This window comes from Lolium rigidum, chromosome 1 (assembly GCF_022539505.1).
Source record: "Lolium rigidum isolate FL_2022 chromosome 1, APGP_CSIRO_Lrig_0.1, whole genome shotgun sequence".
NCBI lineage: Eukaryota > Viridiplantae > Streptophyta > Magnoliopsida > Poales > Poaceae > Lolium > Lolium rigidum.
Genome location: NC_061508.1, coordinates 315,965,049 through 315,981,703, shown reverse-complemented (window position 1 = coordinate 315,981,703; position 16,655 = coordinate 315,965,049). Strand labels below are relative to the sequence as shown.

Sequence of the window (16,655 nt, the reverse complement as noted above, 5' to 3'; positions counted from 1 at the left end):
GATTACCGACCAACGTTGGTCGGCAATGTTCAGCATCACCGACAGAATGTTGGTCGGCAATGTTTATGTCGAACAGTTGGTCGGGAGAACCTGTAGATATCGACTGAATTTTGGTCGGGAATTGCTCCTCCTTCACTAACCCACAGTCGGTCGGCATTAGTTGTATAGGCAACAGATGATCGGTCGGAAAAACAACCCCGACCGATAGTTGGACGTTTAGTGGGCTGATTGGCGCGAGACGGGAATTATTAGCGCCAACATTTGGCCCAACACGCGCGCGGATTTCATTTCCCCCCACCCCCACCCCAGAACTAAAGTCTCGGCCGCGCCGTCTAAACTGAACCCTAGATCCCCAAATCCTCCTTGCGCGCGCCGCTCCGATATCTCCCGGGTCCCGGCCGCCTCTCCATCGCCTCTCCACCACGCACGTGCTCCGCTCGACCTCCAGCCCCTGGCGGCGCTACTGGTCCGGCGAGGACGACCTGCCCTCACTCGTTCGACTCGTGCGCGCTGCCACGCCGTTCTGCCGCCACAACGTGCAGCTCGGCGGCGGTGCTCGCATTTGGTCGCCAACTAAGAGCCCTGTCGTTCCGAAGCTGCCGCGGTCGCTGTCCGCACCAAGCTGCAGCTCGTGGTGACTTTCGGCTGCAGCTCGTGGTGATTTTCGTCTACGCGCAACCCAGTGCGTGAGGTCAGCACTCGTGCTCTCTCTCTCGCTCTCCCATTTACCTCGCTCTCAGCGCGTGCGCTACAACAACTGCTGCTCTATGTGCGTGGCATTGTGGAGGCCACCGATTTCTTCAACATGTGTAGCCTAGATTTATAATCTCCAGTTTGTTTGGTATCAGATTTCTTGCTCCTAGGGACTCACGAGCTCCCACGGACGAGACAGTGACACCCCCTCACTGCTTATCACTAGTTTCAGTTATTTTACTTTGGTCCTAATTAGTAGTATTTTTTTATGATAATTACTTTAGGCTTCAGTCACTTGATACCTATTCAGTATTAGTAGTTAAAAAGTAGATGTTTTTTTCAGAGCTGGGGAAAGAATTAGGAGTGTGGCTGAAATTTCCATAATGTGTATATCGTTTTAGGATAGGATTTCTGTAATCAGAAGTAGGCAACATGTACGCCCAGGATTTGGTACTAATGAACGGACTGCTATATATGCTGCTAGTAGTCTATTGCTGGTTGGTGTTTACTAGATATTGTTGTTTAGCCCTAATTTCATAAAATCAGTAGTGCAATTTCTAGTAACTATTGCTTCTGCTCAATGGTTGGTACAATATTTCTGCTGTTGTTTGCTTCTGTACACTCTTCTGGTTTAGCACTAAAATGTTTAGTGATGAAAATGTTATAATTGGCATGTTGTTGTATAATTTAGTCATCCAGAATAATCTTGACTGCAGTATATTGGTATCCTATTCTGCTAGCCTGCTTGTTTAAATATTGTTGTATGGCGCAGATATTTGAAAATAGAAGCGGAGCCTAATTTCTTTACTTTCTAATTTGTTTGGTTATTAGGATTCTTGGTCCTGGGAATTCACGACCTCTCCGGGGCAGCACTGGAATCGGCTCTCTGCTTGTCACTACATCACTAACCTGTTGGTGAGTCGACCTTTACTTCAATGTTCAATTTGAGCTGTCCATGTACTAAATTTTTATCTGCTGTGTTATGGGCTTTATTATGTGTGCAATTTGAGTGAATGTATTTCTTTTGTGTGTCCTCGTGGTTTTTCCTTTATGGTGGCAGGATTTTGTACTGATCCGGTAATTAAGTGTTGAACTAAAATGGATAAAAGTTGGATGAACGCGGCTAGGTACATCACATTGCTAAATTTGTCTTAGACTTTATTAGTACTTAATGAAATCAGAGGTAACTTGCTGCATATGTATGCTTGCATGTAGGCATACAGAGGAGTACATACAAGGGCTAGCTAGATTCTTGGGGTATGCGTTTGCTAAATCATCGGTTGAGAATAAAATCTTATGTCCTTGCAAAAACTGTGTGAACTCGTACTGGAGAGAAGAAAGAATAGTTCGTGAGCACCTGATATGTGAGGGTTTTACTGAAGGATATAGCCAATGGATTTTTCATGGAGAGAGTGGCTCTTCTTCTCAGGATCCACTAAATTTTTATGATGTCCAAGAGAGGGATGAAGGTGATGATATTTCTGCCTTGCTAAGAGACCTAGGGGGTGGTTTAGATGATGATAGGGGAGAATTTGAAGATGATGGTGGTGCAGATCAGGATGATCCTTTCTTGCAATCTCTGCACAAGTTGGAAGCTGAATCTAGACAAGAGTTATATCCTGGCTGTAAAAACTTTTCGAAGCTCCGTTTCCTAGTTAGACTTCTTCACACCAAAATGCTGGGAGGGTGGTCTGATAAAAGTTTTAATCTTCTATTAGATCTGCTTAAAGAGGCTTACCCCGAGTCCGCAATACCTAAAAACTGCAATGAAGCTAAAAAACTAGTGAAATGCATGGGACTTGGGTATGTTAAGATTGATGCATGTGAGAATGATTGCATCCTCTATTGGAAAGACAATGCCAGTGCCAATTCATGCCCAAAATGTAAAGCCTCCCGATGGAAATCTGAAAGAAAGCATGCAGATGGGACACGTGTTCACAAGGTTCCTAAGAAGGTTCTGCGATACTTCCCCATAAAGAAAAGGCTTCAGAGGTTGTTTGCATGCTCTAGAACTGCAGCTCTCACAAGATGGCATGCAGAAGATCGCACGCAAGATGGTTTGCTTAGGCATCCCGCAGATTCTCTTCTTTGGAAAGACTTTGAGGACAAAAATCCAAAATTTGCTAAAGATAGCCGAAGCATCAGGCTTGCACTAGCCACAGACGGTTTTAACCCCTTTCGTTCTATGAATCTCAGCTATAGCATATGGCCTGTCCTAATGATTCCATATAACTTTCCTCCCAACATGGTTATGAAGCAACCGAATTTTATATTATCTTTGTTGATTCCTGGCCAAAGAGCTCCTGGTAGTGATATTGATGTCTATTTCGAGCCTCTAGTTGATGATATGCTAGATATGTTTCTTGATGGTGTTAGGACCTATGATGCATCGAAAGGGGAGTTTTTTCAGTTGTATGCTGCCATAATATGCACAATTACGGATTATCCAGCTCTAGCTAATGTGTATGCAGCTTGCCCTGAATGCCATTCCAATACATGTTGGCTAAGGCTTAATAATGGTAGTAAGAATTGCTATATGGGGCACCGTAGGTTCTTGCATGAAAAACACCATTTAAGGTATGACACACGTACATTTGCTGAAATAGAAACAAGGACAGCACCTGTTCCACTTTCTGCTAGTGAAATCTATGAACTGACTAAAAATATTCCAAGAAACTTTGGGAAGGATCCTAGTGGGAAGAAGCCTAGAAAGAAGAAACGTAAGGAAGGGGAACCACTGATTATTTGGAAAAGGCATTCTATATTTTTTAAATTGCCATACTGGAAGGATTTGAAAATGCACCATAACTTTGATATCATGCACATACAAAAAAACGTGTGTGATAACATTGTTAACACACTGATGGGTGTTGAGGGAAAAACCAAGGATAACACTAATTCTCGGTTTGACCTTGAAGAACACAATATTAGAAGTGATCTTCATCCTATTGATCTTAATGATGAAGAAGTCTACCTCCCTCCTGCACCTTATGCAATGGAGCCAGATCAGCAAAGGACTTTCTGCAAAGTAATTAAAAGTGCCAGATTTCCTCCCCATTATGCATCTGACATCCGTCGTAATGTGCATGTCAAGGATAGAAAGATAACTGGATTGAAAAGTCATGACAACCATATACTTTTGCAAGAATTGTTGCCCCTTGCTGTGAGGAAGACATTGCCAGAAAGAGTGAGTGCTGTATTGATACGTGTTGCCAGATTTTTTAAGAAAATGTACTCACCAGTTATTCGTGTAAGTGACATGGAAAAGTTACAAGGTGAAATTGCTGAGACCTTGAGCCTTCTTGAGGCTATATTCCTCCCATCCTTCTTCGATATTATGGTGCATTTGATGGTTCATCTTCCAGCACAAGCAATGATTGCTGGTCCAGTATATTTTCGTAGCATGTGGTCTACAGAGAGGTATATATATTGTACCACAAGCAGTTTTATAGGATAGTAACAACAATTATATAGTTTAATCTCATGTGTAGTTTTGTGTGTGTAATTTTAGGTGTATAGGAAATCTTAAGGGACATGTCCATACTAGAAGCCACGTAGAAGGATCAATTGCGGAGGGCTATCTGTTTGAGGAGATTCTTGAGTTAAACTATCAACATGAAGGGAAAGTAGTGTTGCTCAAATGTGTCTGGGTTGATAATCGTGTAGAAGATAAATGGGTGAAAACTGATCAGTTTGGAATCACTTCTGTGAATTTCAAACATCTATTCAATACCGGTCAGAAGATGTCAGACGAGCCCTTCATTTTAGCAGCGCAGGCAACTCAAGTTTATTATGTTGAAGATCCCATTGATGCTGAGTGGTCTACTGTTGTTATACCATCATATTATGACATAAACGAAGCTGAAAATATTGATCCTGGTAATGCTTTGCGTGCAACATTGCTTGATCCATGCACTTCTATACGTGTCAGTGTTGCCGATGGAGGCATTGGTTCTAGTAGGAAAGATATTGATGGAATAATTGTTAAGAGAAAGTAAGCCATGTGTACAATTTTTCTCTTATGCTTTGTAGTTTCAGCAATGTATTCATATAGTGTGTCTTTTGCAGGAAAAATGGCAAGCGGAAGAGGAAAGAGTAAAGATGCGATCGTCACAGATGAACAACTAGCACAAGTTGAGTATGAACTAGCTAGAAACAGAAACATTGAAGAAAATGCGAAAAGGGTGGCACACATACTAGAGAAACGTGCTGCAGTTAGTGAGGCCTACGAAGCAAGCCAACCCGCAAAACAGAGAAAAAGAAAGGTATAATTGTGACATATCTATGCAGTTCATTTTTTTACTGTGCTAGTCCTTTTCTTTCAAATGTAGCTTATAATTGCGACATATCTATGCAGGCACCCTCCTCAGCACCTGAAAATACAGCTGAAAGACGTGTTTTGAGGTCTAGGGGAGCAAACGGATGTGATAATGCAAATCCTACAGACCAACCTTCCAAAGGTATAGTAGGTTATAATTGTTTCAGATTATATCATAGGTCATACAGTTCCCGTGATGGCTTAATTTCTCTGTGCATATATTTGCCAGCCTGAATCATGTTAATTTGAAATTCAGCAAGTTTAGCTTATTGTTTGAAGCTGGTTGTTGTGTCTCTGTTTTCAGTGTATCAGTTGTACATATTTTAGATCTAAACTAAATGCTGCCTAAGATGTTAGCTAATACCATTTTGGAGTGTAAATAAAATGGGTACAAGTACTCATGCTCTTTAATCTCCGTTAATTTGCTTGATGTGCAGAGATCACTACCAAGCTTGTTGATGGTAAGAAAGGTGGCCGAACGATAACTAAAAAGGCTAACATATATGCAAGGATGAACAAGCCTAAAATCAAAATTCCATTTAATGAGCATGGCCAACCAATTGGGCCAGATGCAACTGAATTTGCCAATTTCATTGGTACTCTGGTCAGGAAGCATATACCACCCAAAACTATAGATTGGAGAGATGTTGATGAAGAAAAGAAGTTGCTAGTGTGGGATTACTTACAGGTATTACGTAATTCACAACTTGTGTGTTCTACTTAAGCCATCTAGCTGAGTGTCATCTGAAACATGTCATTATAACTTCATTTGAACAGGGATTTTATGAGCTGGACTCAATTGCTCTGAGATATGTCATTAACACTTCACAGAGAAAATGGAAGGAATGGAAGGCAGATTTAAAGAAGACAAAGTTTGATCCTGAATTGACTGACGAAGAGCTTATGCATGAACGTGATGACAGAATTAGTGAAGCTGATTGGAAGGAGCTTCTTAAATACTGGAGATCTCCTGAATTCGAAGTAAGTTAAGCTTCCCGTTTTCTTGCAGGCTCTAATATAAATGCAAATAGGTGTACACTGTGATTGCAAATGCAAATTATTGCAGGCTCGCAGTTCTACAGCCAAAGAGAATCGTGCCAAGTCTACCGTCCCTCATACAGCTGGCAGCAAGAGTCATGCCCGTGTTACCCAAGAAATGGTAAGAATATTGTCCCAATTGCAATTAGAAAAGAAGGTCACGTTGTGTTTCTAGAACTAATACTTAGTGGGAAACAACAAATGTTTGTAGGCTGACGAACTTGGGTATGCCCCTCGGAGAGACGAAGTGTTCATCAGAACACATACGCTGAAGAAAGGACCAAACAAAGGACAACACGTGCCAGAGGCAGCTTCAGTTATTGTATGTCTCTTTTGCCTTCTGTATTTTTTATCATTTAGAAACTATATTATAGTAAATGCAATTCATTGTGCAGAGTGACCTCCTACGGGCAGCTAATAACCACCCTGACTGGAAGGAAAAGAGTTTGAAAGAAGGCGATCTGTTTGCACGAGTTGTTGGATTGAAAGAGCCAAGGGGTCGTGTCCGTGTGTTAGGTCTAGGGCCAACACCTCAAGATGTGGGCACACCGGGTACACGGGGTAAAGTGAGCACAAGGGTTCTAGCTGAAATGGTAGCACGTCGAGAAGCTGAACACCGCATGAGCACTTTGGAGGAGCAGATGCAACAAATGGAGCAACGAATGAACAAAATGCAAGAAATGATGTCACAAGGAGGGCATAATTTGGAGGCTCCTAGCTCGCAAAATGGTTCTAATTCTCGACAAGTAATAAACTGTTTTGCACATACCTAATGTGATCATTGCATTAAATATTCATCATGCATCCAGTAAGTTACATTTTATTTTTGGCAGAACTCAAGAGCTGAAATTGAGGAAGAAATTGATGGCGAAGACGGCGATGAAGAGGACAGCGAAGATGGCAATGTTCAGAGAAGAAAAATTGTTGCAAATCCAAGAAACTCTTCAACCCAGCAAGATGAAAGCCTTGTAAGCTTCTAATGCATCTTTACTGCATACTTAAATTTTTTTGCTTCCATGTTTATATAATTTTCTCACGCGTCCTTGTTGCATATATCATTATATCATTCTTTTCAGATTGGGATGGATGTGCTTCTTTATGCATGGACTGGTCCTGAAACTCCTGTTGCTAAGGCAACAGTTCTCTCGGTCGATCCAGACACAATTGTGGGTGGGGAGCCTCTTGGACCTGGTACTTATGAGGTTATTGTGAATGTTGCCATTAAAAGGGATACTATTCTTCCATATCAGTGTGAGGATTTACTATATATTAGGGATGCTGTCACAAGGTCCATTGCATGGCCATCTAGCAAGGTAATCACCATGCATGCCTGTGTGTTTTATAGATATGCTAGATATTGTTGATTTGCTATGCTGACTTGTGATAATTTTGGTAGATAAAGCCCTACAAACCAGCGGCCTCTACCTCATCTCGCCGGTGATAATTTCAGTTGATGTGAGTATAACTTCGACACTTGTGAAGTATCTTATGTTCATGCACCTGTAGTATAAATAGCAAGACATGCATCACAAACTGAGGTACCTAGTTAACAAAGCCCGGGGTACTGCAGTCATTTCTGGAGTAATAACTAAAACTAGTGGATAAATTGTAATGTGTACAATTATTTATACACTACTCAAATTTCAACTCACTATCAAACTAGCATCCAAAATTTAGCAGTACTGTTGTTTTCTGTCAACCTTCGGAGGACATTCTCCAAAGACTATTTCTCCTCTAGCAGTGCGTCCAGTTTCTGCTAGAAAGCCATGCATGTTTGCCCATACAAGTGAATCAACACTAGATTAGTACGTACTGATTTAGCCTGAGTTAGTTGTAGCCACCGAACTCATATTGCTTCTGCCTGGGTACAATTGAGCGTAGTACTAATTGAGATGTTCCTGATGGTAGCGATTCCTTGCAAGTGATCTTTTGGGTATATTATTCTGGTTAAAAAATTGGACCTCAGTTGACCCTCTGTACTGGTTTTGCAGGTGTCCCTTCAAACATGCGAAACCAAGTAGCTGGATGTTTCCCTTCAAAGATGAATTGTGAAACTTGGTCATATGGTAGTCATGGCTTCCATTTTGTAATCCTGTTTAGATGCTAGTAGTTGGACTTTTATTTTGTAAAACCTACTTATGGGGTGACAAGGAATCTATTATTTTGTGAACTTGACTATGTTGTGATCAGTGTTGAGATAATATGAACAGTCAGTATTGTAAGATTTTTATGCATATTAGTGTGTCATGTCTGCTATTCTTTTCTGATATGAACGTATGATTGTGTGGAATTATGAGAATGTATTTGAATTTTTTAAATTCAAATATCTAAAATACCCAAGTGTTGGTCGGCAAAACTAACAATGTCAGAAGGAACCATTTGCGTCACGAGGCAATGGGTAAGTTGGTCGGCAAAACTTTCTCCAACTGCGTATCGGTCGGTAAAGCAATGTCGGTCGGTAAACATACGTCGGTCGGTAAAGAAAAAGTCGGTCGGGAATGTTTGCAACTGCTGTCGAACTGTCGGTCGGCAAAGTAATGTCGGTCGGGAAAGGCCTTTGCCGACCGGACTTACGGTGACCGACAGTGTTGGTCGGCGAAACTCATCCCCGGCCGACTTTCGGTCGGCGAAGGCCGTATTACCGACCAACTTAGCTGTCGAGGTTGTTCTGCTGTGGTGTAGTGATTGCCGATCATTTCCAACATTCCATTTCAATTGCATGTGTTGAGCAGGGACAAATACTGCACAGTCATCATCCTAGATCCGAAGTGGTCACTAGCCCAGTATTTCGACTCGTCGAGTACGACGACGAAGAAATACTACAAGAGAATAAGGGGTGTTCTCGATGAGGCTATCCTTGGCTACTCCAAAAATGGAGGCACCTTCGACAAGAATGGGCAACATATCAGGCCGGACACTAAAAAGCCCGGGTTCAAGCACGTGATCGACTTCCCTTGTGTCAAGCAGCCAGCTGGCAGCATTAAGGAGGCCTTCTATGTCCTCCATCACCTTAAAGGGTTTGTCGAGGATGCAGAGATGATGTCTTTGCCACCTAGTAAGCGAGACCCCATTAAAATGTCGAGGCAAATCAATGATGATGATCTTAGAGAAGACTTCCATCGCATCCAAGTAAAGCTCTCGGAAATTATCTTACAAGATGTATCCAACGCATCGGGGCTCTTACACCAACTCAGAGGGTTGTGTAAGAGGGATATCGAAGAACGCCTACATAGGCAGGGTGATGGAAGGACGTGGACGACGAAGGACTTGTACAAGCCGTTCCCGGAGCCGCTCAAGAAGACGTCTCATTGACCGAGGCCGGTGTGCCTAGCATTACTTTGAATCGATGGACAATTTGTACCGTGTTGTAAACTAAACTTGCTTAATTTGCTCGAAATGGTGGTCGTCGTTGTTGGACTTCAATTACTATTGTAGTCGTTATCGTTGAACCATATTACTTATGTGATACCGATGCTATATGTCTTTTAGGTTTATTATTATTTCCTTGCTTTAATTCTTGTGAATATGTATGCATGTGAACCCTCTAACTCTTTCCATTGCGTTATATACTAATATGCCTTGTGTCCATAGAGATGACGTACTACGTCGTGTTCGAGGGGCGGGTTCCGGGAGTGTACGAGGAGTGGGAGGAGTGCAAGAAACAGGTGCACAAGTTCAGCGGCAACTGCTACAAAGGGTACCCGACTAGACACGAGGCGGTTGCCAAGTGGAGGGCGCACCAAGCGAACAAGAGCAAGATGAAGACCTTCCTTGTGCTCTCGCTCTTGCTCACCATCGTCGTGGCGGTACTCTATTTCATCCTAGTGTAGGCGGCGGCCGGTGTCACTTCGTTTGTATCTAGAGATGATGAGAACTTTCTTAATTTGCATGGATTATGAATTGTATGGAGCTATATGTATAACTCGATCGGGCTCTAAGTAATGTGATGATGATGTGATGATTATATATGTCCATATTATATCTGTCTATATTATATCAGTATATAACCTATATACGGTGTATAAAACCAGTATAAAACCTGTATAATACACCAGGGAGCACAAAATCGAGTATACCTGTAGATTGTTCTGTGGCGCACCAAAACATAGTTCTGTGGTGCACCTATTTCTGTGGCGCAGCTACATCTCATGCGCCACAGAACTACTTATTTCTGTGGCGCACAGGACCCAGTGCGCCACGTAAACTCTAATTCCGTGGCGCACCGCCAGATGCGCCACAGAAATCTTATTTTTGTGGCGACGTTTCTGTGGTGCACCTCCCGTGCGCCACAGAAGCCTATTTTCGTGCGCCACTGATGAGGCTTTTCCTACTAGTGACTGGAAGGAAGCTGTCCGTAGCGAGATGGATTCCATCTTAGCTAATGGAACTTGGGAGTAGGGATGTAAACGGATCGGATCGGATCGTATATTGCTCTTACCATATCCTTTACCATATTTTTGTAACAGATTCGGATCGGAGCGGATAATGGTCGGATGCGGATTCGGATGCGGATTATATAGGATTACGGATATGGAGCGGATTCGGACCGGACTCGGATCGGATGCGGATTATTAAGAAAATATAGATATAAAAAATAGAAGTATATTTTTTATGTAAAATATGTTTGTAATTATAGACTATAGCTAAATGTACACACTTGTTCGTACAACAAAGCAAATTACGTGCTAATAGAATACATAGTTTGGCCGATGAACTAAATATATTATCTAAATATTTAGGGTTGGGCTAGTTTTTTTGGATTATCCTCTTTGTGGACCTCGGATAATCCACAAAAAATGGCGGATAATCCGTATCCGTCGGATAGTATCAATACCATATCCTCTATCGTATCTGTCGGATATCCGCTTGATCACTATCCGCATCCGTATCCATATCCGGCGGATTTCTAAAAATGCATACCATATCCTCAAAAATGGATACGGATGCGGATTCGAAGCAGAAATTATCCGTACCATTTACATCCCTACTTGGGAGGTTACTGATCGTCCTTATGGGTGCAAACCTGTAGGATGCAAGTGGGTGTTCAAGAAAAAACTTAGGCCCGATGGTACTATTGAAAAGTACAAGGCACGTCTTGTGGCCAAGGGTTATACCCAGAAAGAAAGTGAAGATTTCTTTGATACATACTCACCTGTTGCCAGATTGACCACCATTCGAGTGCTACTATCCTTGGCTGCCTCACATGGTCTTCTCGTTCATCAAATGGATGTTAAGACCGCTTTCCTAAATGGAGAGCTTGAAGAGGAAATTTATATGGAGCAGCCTGATGGATTTGTAGTAGATGGTCAAGAACGAAAGGTGTGTAAATTACTGAAATCTTTGTATGGGCTTAAGCAGACGCCTAAGAAGTGGCACGAGAAGTTTGAAAGAACTTTAACCGCTGAAGGTTTTGTTGTAAACGAAGCTGACAAGTGTGTATACTATCGCCATGGTGGGGGCGAAGGAGTTATTCTTTGTCTCTATGTCGATGACATATTGATATTCGGGACCAACCTTACTGTGATTAAGGAGGTCAAGGAGTTCCTATCTCGTTGTTTTGAGATGAAGGACTTGGGAGTAGCCGATGTGATCTTAAACATCAAGCTGCTGAAGGATGACGATGGTGGGATTACATTGCTTCAGGTCCCACTATGTGGAAAAGATCCTAAGTCGCTTCGGGTATAGCGACTGTAAATCTTCTCCAACGCCTTATGATCCTAGTGTGATAATTCGTAAGAATAAAAGAATTGCTAGAGATCAATTGCGATACTCGCAGATCATTGGCTCGCTTATGTATTTAGCCAGCGCCACGAGGCCTGACATCTCCTTTGCGGTAAGTAAACTCAGCCGTTTTGTGTCTAGACCTGGAGATGTTCATTGGCATGCTCTTGAGAGAGTTTTGCGCTATTTGAAAGGCACTGCGAGTTATGGCATTCACTATACTCGGGTATCCAAGGGTACTTGAGGGTTATAGTGATGCAAATTGAATATCCGACGCTGATGAGACTAAGGCCACAAGTGGTTATTTGTTTACACTTGGAGGTGGCGCTGTTTCTCGGAAGTCTTGCAAGCGAGACCATCATTACGAGATCAACTATGGAAGCAGAACTCACGAGCATTAGACACAACCACTCGTTGAAGCGAGTGGCTTCGTGAGCTCTTGATGGACTTACCTGTGGTTGAGAAACCAATACCCGCTACTCCTATGAACTGTGATAATCAAGCCGTGATCGTCAAAGTAAACAGTTCTAAGGATAATATGAAGTCATCAAGGCATGTGAAGAGGAGACTGAAAACTGTCGGGAAAATGAGAAACTCCGGAGTTATAGCGTTGGATTATATCCATACGTCTAGAAACTCGGCAGACCCCTTCACAAAGGGACTATCACGAAATGTGATAGAAAATGCATCGAGGGAGATGGTATGAGACCCACAGTATGAGCTGCCCACGGTGGTAACCCACTCTATGTGATCGGAGATCCCGTGAATTAGAGCTGGGAGACAAGCTGTTGGTCAGCTGAGAGGAGAGTATATATGCCTATAGCAATTTTACCACTCTGTAAGATGCAATACTCTCCTAATCTGCATGGCAGGTTGATAATTATCTTAATGTGTTCCAAGTGGCTTATTTTAGCAAAGATGTTGTCCTGCAGAACATCTTTTGAAGAACACACCTATATGAGTCTGATTGTTAAACGTCGCAATCTATGAGAGTTGGGTGCTCTCTAGTAAACTCATGAAAGGCCCTGGAGTATGACGTATAAGCTCCAAACCGCGAGGAAGCCTCGCGGCAGCCTAGTATCGGTCTAGGATTTGTATGAAGCTAGTGCGCAAAAAACTTGTAGTTCAAGGCATAGTCCACTATCCAAGTTGCAATCTAGTGTAATATGAAGCTTTAAGTGGAAGTTCAACTTAACAGTCTCCACGACATACCGGTATATAAAACAATGTTCTGGAAACTTATTGATGAGATGCGCCAATGAGAGTTTGTGGAGGATTGCTGGAATTTGGGGCATTTGGCCTTTGGCCCATGGCCCATTATCAAATTCTAAAACTCACATGGCCCATTCCAATAATCAGTGGCAGCACTAGTGGGAGCTAAAGTTTAGTCCCACGTTGCTAGTTGGGAGAGAGTTGGAGTGGTATATAAGGTGGGCTGTTCTAGTCCTAGTAAGTGAGTGAGAAGAGAGAGAGCCCTCGCGCACTCCTCCTCCTCCGCCGCCCGCCTCGCCTCGTCACGACACGTCACGACGCGCCGCGGGTTGCGGGAATCTCGCCGAGCTGAGCTTATATTTTTGCTGTTTGGGAAATTAATTGTGTAATCAATTTCGAGTCATTAACGGACGCGTTACTCAGCCGTTTTGCCTTTCGGTTTTTCTAGATCGTGGCTGTGCCGACTCGGACGTGGGTTGCGCCCCACGATCTTCCCGAACCGCACTATATAAGCGCAGACTCCAACCCTAGTCTGTACCAGACGCATACGCTACTACCTGTTTCCAGTTCATTGCGTCGCCGCCTTCGTCTTCCTCATCCCGTCCGTCGGCGTGCACCGACTGCCGGGACGATGAGGCCTCCGAAACCCTGCCTCTCGTGAATCTGTACGGGTGAGGGGCAATCAGGTTTTTGGGGAGCGCTCCGGCGCGACTCATCGGCATCACGACGTCGTCATCGGACGACGAGTTCCTCCACACCGACAACTTCTTCCCGGACCTCGGCGACTTCTTCGGCAACCTCAACATGGGCGACAACGACGCTGCTGCAAAGTATGTGATCTTGTCGTCTCTCTTTCGGTTTCGTTAGAGTTTCTTCTTCTAGTTTGTGTGGTAGATGCGATCAGTTTATCTTGTTTAGATGTGATCCGTTCATCTACCTTACTAGTCTGCATGATTAGTTTATTTGTTATTTTCGTAGTCATGATTTATCATTTACTTGTACGGATTATTTCATATGGATATTTGCTTATATATTCAACACGACCGAGATGCAGATAATGCCTTAGGGCATCTCCAGCGAAACGCGACGTATTTTAATGTCTGCGAGTATCTGTTTGCGTCGCGTTGGAGACGATAAAATGATCATTTTTGTTCGCGCGTCCGTTTGCGTCTGGGGGTTGCTCTAGCGGAGCGAAGCATTTATTTGTTTCTTATTTTTTTCCTCTACTCCATTTAAACATAGTTCCAAATATTTTATATTGAAACATGGTTTTACACAAACAAAAACTCAATTCGGCTCCCGGGTGCGTATATAATTGGAATATGGTTTACACAAACTAATACATAGTTTGAACCCACAAATAAAACATTGCAAAATGAGGAAACCAGTTGTGTTGATTTCCCTATGTTTGTTGCCAAGAAAAAACATTCAAGGGCACACTCAGTCACCCAAACTGGAAAATCCAGCGGGAGATAGTGCCCTTGTTGGTTCTACCGAGGACAAACATCCAGAATCCTCCACTACTGGCTTCGTCTGGCCCGTAACCAGATTCGCTGCAAAGAAAGAACACTCTAAGTTCTAGCTATCGGTATCCGAGCCGGATTCGTCGGTGTGGTAGTGCATGCGGCACACCGTGTCGTGGAACACCTTGACAATCATCTCGCCATCACCCTCGTAGAGGAAGGTGAGCTGGCAGCCACGCTCGATCTCGAGGTCGCGGGCGAACTTGTCCCACCCCGTGTGCAGGTACATCTTGCCCTGCTCGTAGAACAAGACCTCCACGATCCAGCGGAAGAATTTGCAGCTGGCCTCCCGTAACTGCAAATGTGCCGGCTCGACGCCATCGACGAACTCAGCGAACTTGTCCGGGAGCCGCTTGATGCCGAGTGGGTCGTCGTCGATGCGGAGGAGGAACTCGAAGCAGCGGTCCTCCTGTGAAGACGAGGACGGCGCAGGCGACGGCGAGCGTGTGGCCGTAGCTGCTCCACCATGGCGGCCCCTGCCCCGGCCACGAGGGCGCCCAGGGCCGCGGCCTCGACCGCCTCGCCGGCCACCAGGACCGGCCATCGACTTCCTCGCGCACCTGGCTGCGTCGCAGGAACACCTAGGTGGCGCTACGGTCGAGCTTTGTGGCTGCTGGGGTTTCTTTGGAGGAGTGGATGAGGAAGAAGAACGCGCGCCCCCTTTATAAAGGACGGAGTCATGCGGTGGCCGTGGGACGCGTGGCGTCGCCATTAACGTGGTTGGCGGAGGTGGGCTGCGGCCGCTCGGCAGCCGAGGCATCGCCATGGCGCAGGCTGCCGAAGCGACGCAGCGGCGCAGTCGCAGGCGCGTTTGAGCAGACGCATCGACGCAGGGTCGCTGCCAGGCGGGCCCGACGAAACGTCCGCCAGACACGATCGAACACTTTGCGCGTCCGTAGAGACGCATCTGAGGCGCATATTTGGGCCAGGTTTGCGTCTCCGCGGACTGCCCGGTCACTTTGCGTCGCCCCGCTGGGGTGATGCCAGACGCATTTTCGATCACAGCGAACGAAAACGGTCGCCCAACGACCGTTTGTGTCGCGTCGCTGGAGATGCCCTTAGAGCATCTCCAGTCGCATCCCCAAAGCGTCCCCCAAAGAAATTTGGGGCGCGTCGGACCAAAAAACAGTTCCAGCCCCGTCCCCCAAAGCCCAATTTTGTCCGACGCGCCCCGATACGGTGTCCGGCGCCCCGATTCCTTCCCCGTCCCACAGGGGACGCTCCGGGCACGCCAGACACAACGAAAAGCGATGCGAGGAGTGGCGGGGCCGACGCGTCAGCGGCACAATAAATTTTAACCTAACCGTCGCCTACCTCGCGGCGGAAGTTATTCGCGCGCAGTGACACACGGCGACATCTTTGCCTTAATGGCGACGAAGGGGCAGGCAAGACGTCTCTTCGGTGATGCGCAGCCTCCACGCGTCGCCGGTGTTCGCACGCCACCGCCCGTTCCCGCGCGATCTTCCCGCCTCTTCTCGCCTCTTCCCGCATTTTCTTCCCGACGTCGGCGTCTATAAAAGGTCTCCCGGCTCACTAGTAGCAACCACAGCCGCCAGCAACAAACACATCCCTCGTTGCTCCACCGTCTCCTCCACCACCAGTGGCAATGGCAAACCGCCCAGGCGCTGGCCAGTTCCCTCCACCGTCGTCTCCTCCAGGTCCACTCCCGGACTCGCAGTTCGGCATCAACGTCGCCGCCCGGGAAGAGCGGCGACGGCGAGGGATGGAGGACTGGCGTGCACATCGTCGGCAGCAGCGGGAGTCACTCGAGCAGCATGCCCGCCAGCAGCGTGAGGCGGTGCACGCGGCGGATGTAGCAGCGTTCGATGCCCCTGTACCCGCAGCTCACGAGGCCGCGGCGGCAACAGTGATGAGGACATCCCTACCACACAACTACCTCTGTCATTAAAAGATGAAGATGTTCCTGCTGTGAAGCTCAAGTCCAATGAAGTTAGGATTGGACCTATGACAAGGGCTCGTGTGAAGCTACTTAAACAACATGTGAACTTGTTCCTAAACGATACTTTGATTGATGAGAACTTTATACTGCCTAAGTCCTATTATTTATGTATGATCAGGTATGAGGAGGGAGCAAACATCGCACGAGGAGGAGAGGAGCAGATGGATGTGAAGATGGACGTGAAGCTGGA

The 16,655-nt window shown here is 45.2% G+C and overlaps 1 protein-coding gene across 2 annotated transcripts; it reads left to right on the top strand.

Moving 5' to 3' along the window:
- The first annotated feature begins 555 nt into the window (after positions 1-555).
- On the top strand, positions 556-8,254 carry LOC124698111. Of its 2 annotated transcripts, XM_047230640.1 has the most exons (14): positions 556-691; positions 1,525-1,608; positions 4,625-4,687; positions 4,762-4,958; positions 5,051-5,153; positions 5,449-5,699; positions 5,789-5,992; positions 6,078-6,170; positions 6,261-6,371; positions 6,445-6,795; positions 6,883-7,017; positions 7,126-7,362; positions 7,446-7,504; positions 8,041-8,254. In XM_047230640.1, exons 4-13 carry the CDS (start codon positions 4,767-4,769, stop codon positions 7,488-7,490), a joined length of 1,722 nt encoding a protein of 573 aa, XP_047086596.1. In that variant the 5' UTR covers positions 556-691; positions 1,525-1,608; positions 4,625-4,687; positions 4,762-4,766; the 3' UTR covers positions 7,491-7,504; positions 8,041-8,254. The 2 variants fall into 2 exon arrangements, with proteins under 2 accessions (XP_047086596.1, XP_047086590.1); XM_047230634.1 differs by lacking the exon at positions 4,625-4,687.
- Positions 8,255-16,655: the final 8,401 nt, after the last annotated feature.

Excerpts from the sequence above, each read along its gene's own strand:
- LOC124698111 (XM_047230634.1), top strand. The coding sequence starts at position 4,767 with ATGGCAAGCGGAAGAGGAAAGAGTAAAGATGCGATCGTCACAGATGAA. Across the intron at positions 5,154-5,448 it reads TACAGACCAACCTTCCAAAG|AGATCACTACCAAGCTTGTT; the intron begins GTATAGTAGGTT and ends CTTGATGTGCAG. Across the intron at positions 5,993-6,077 it reads GGAGATCTCCTGAATTCGAA|GCTCGCAGTTCTACAGCCAA; the intron begins GTAAGTTAAGCT and ends AAATTATTGCAG.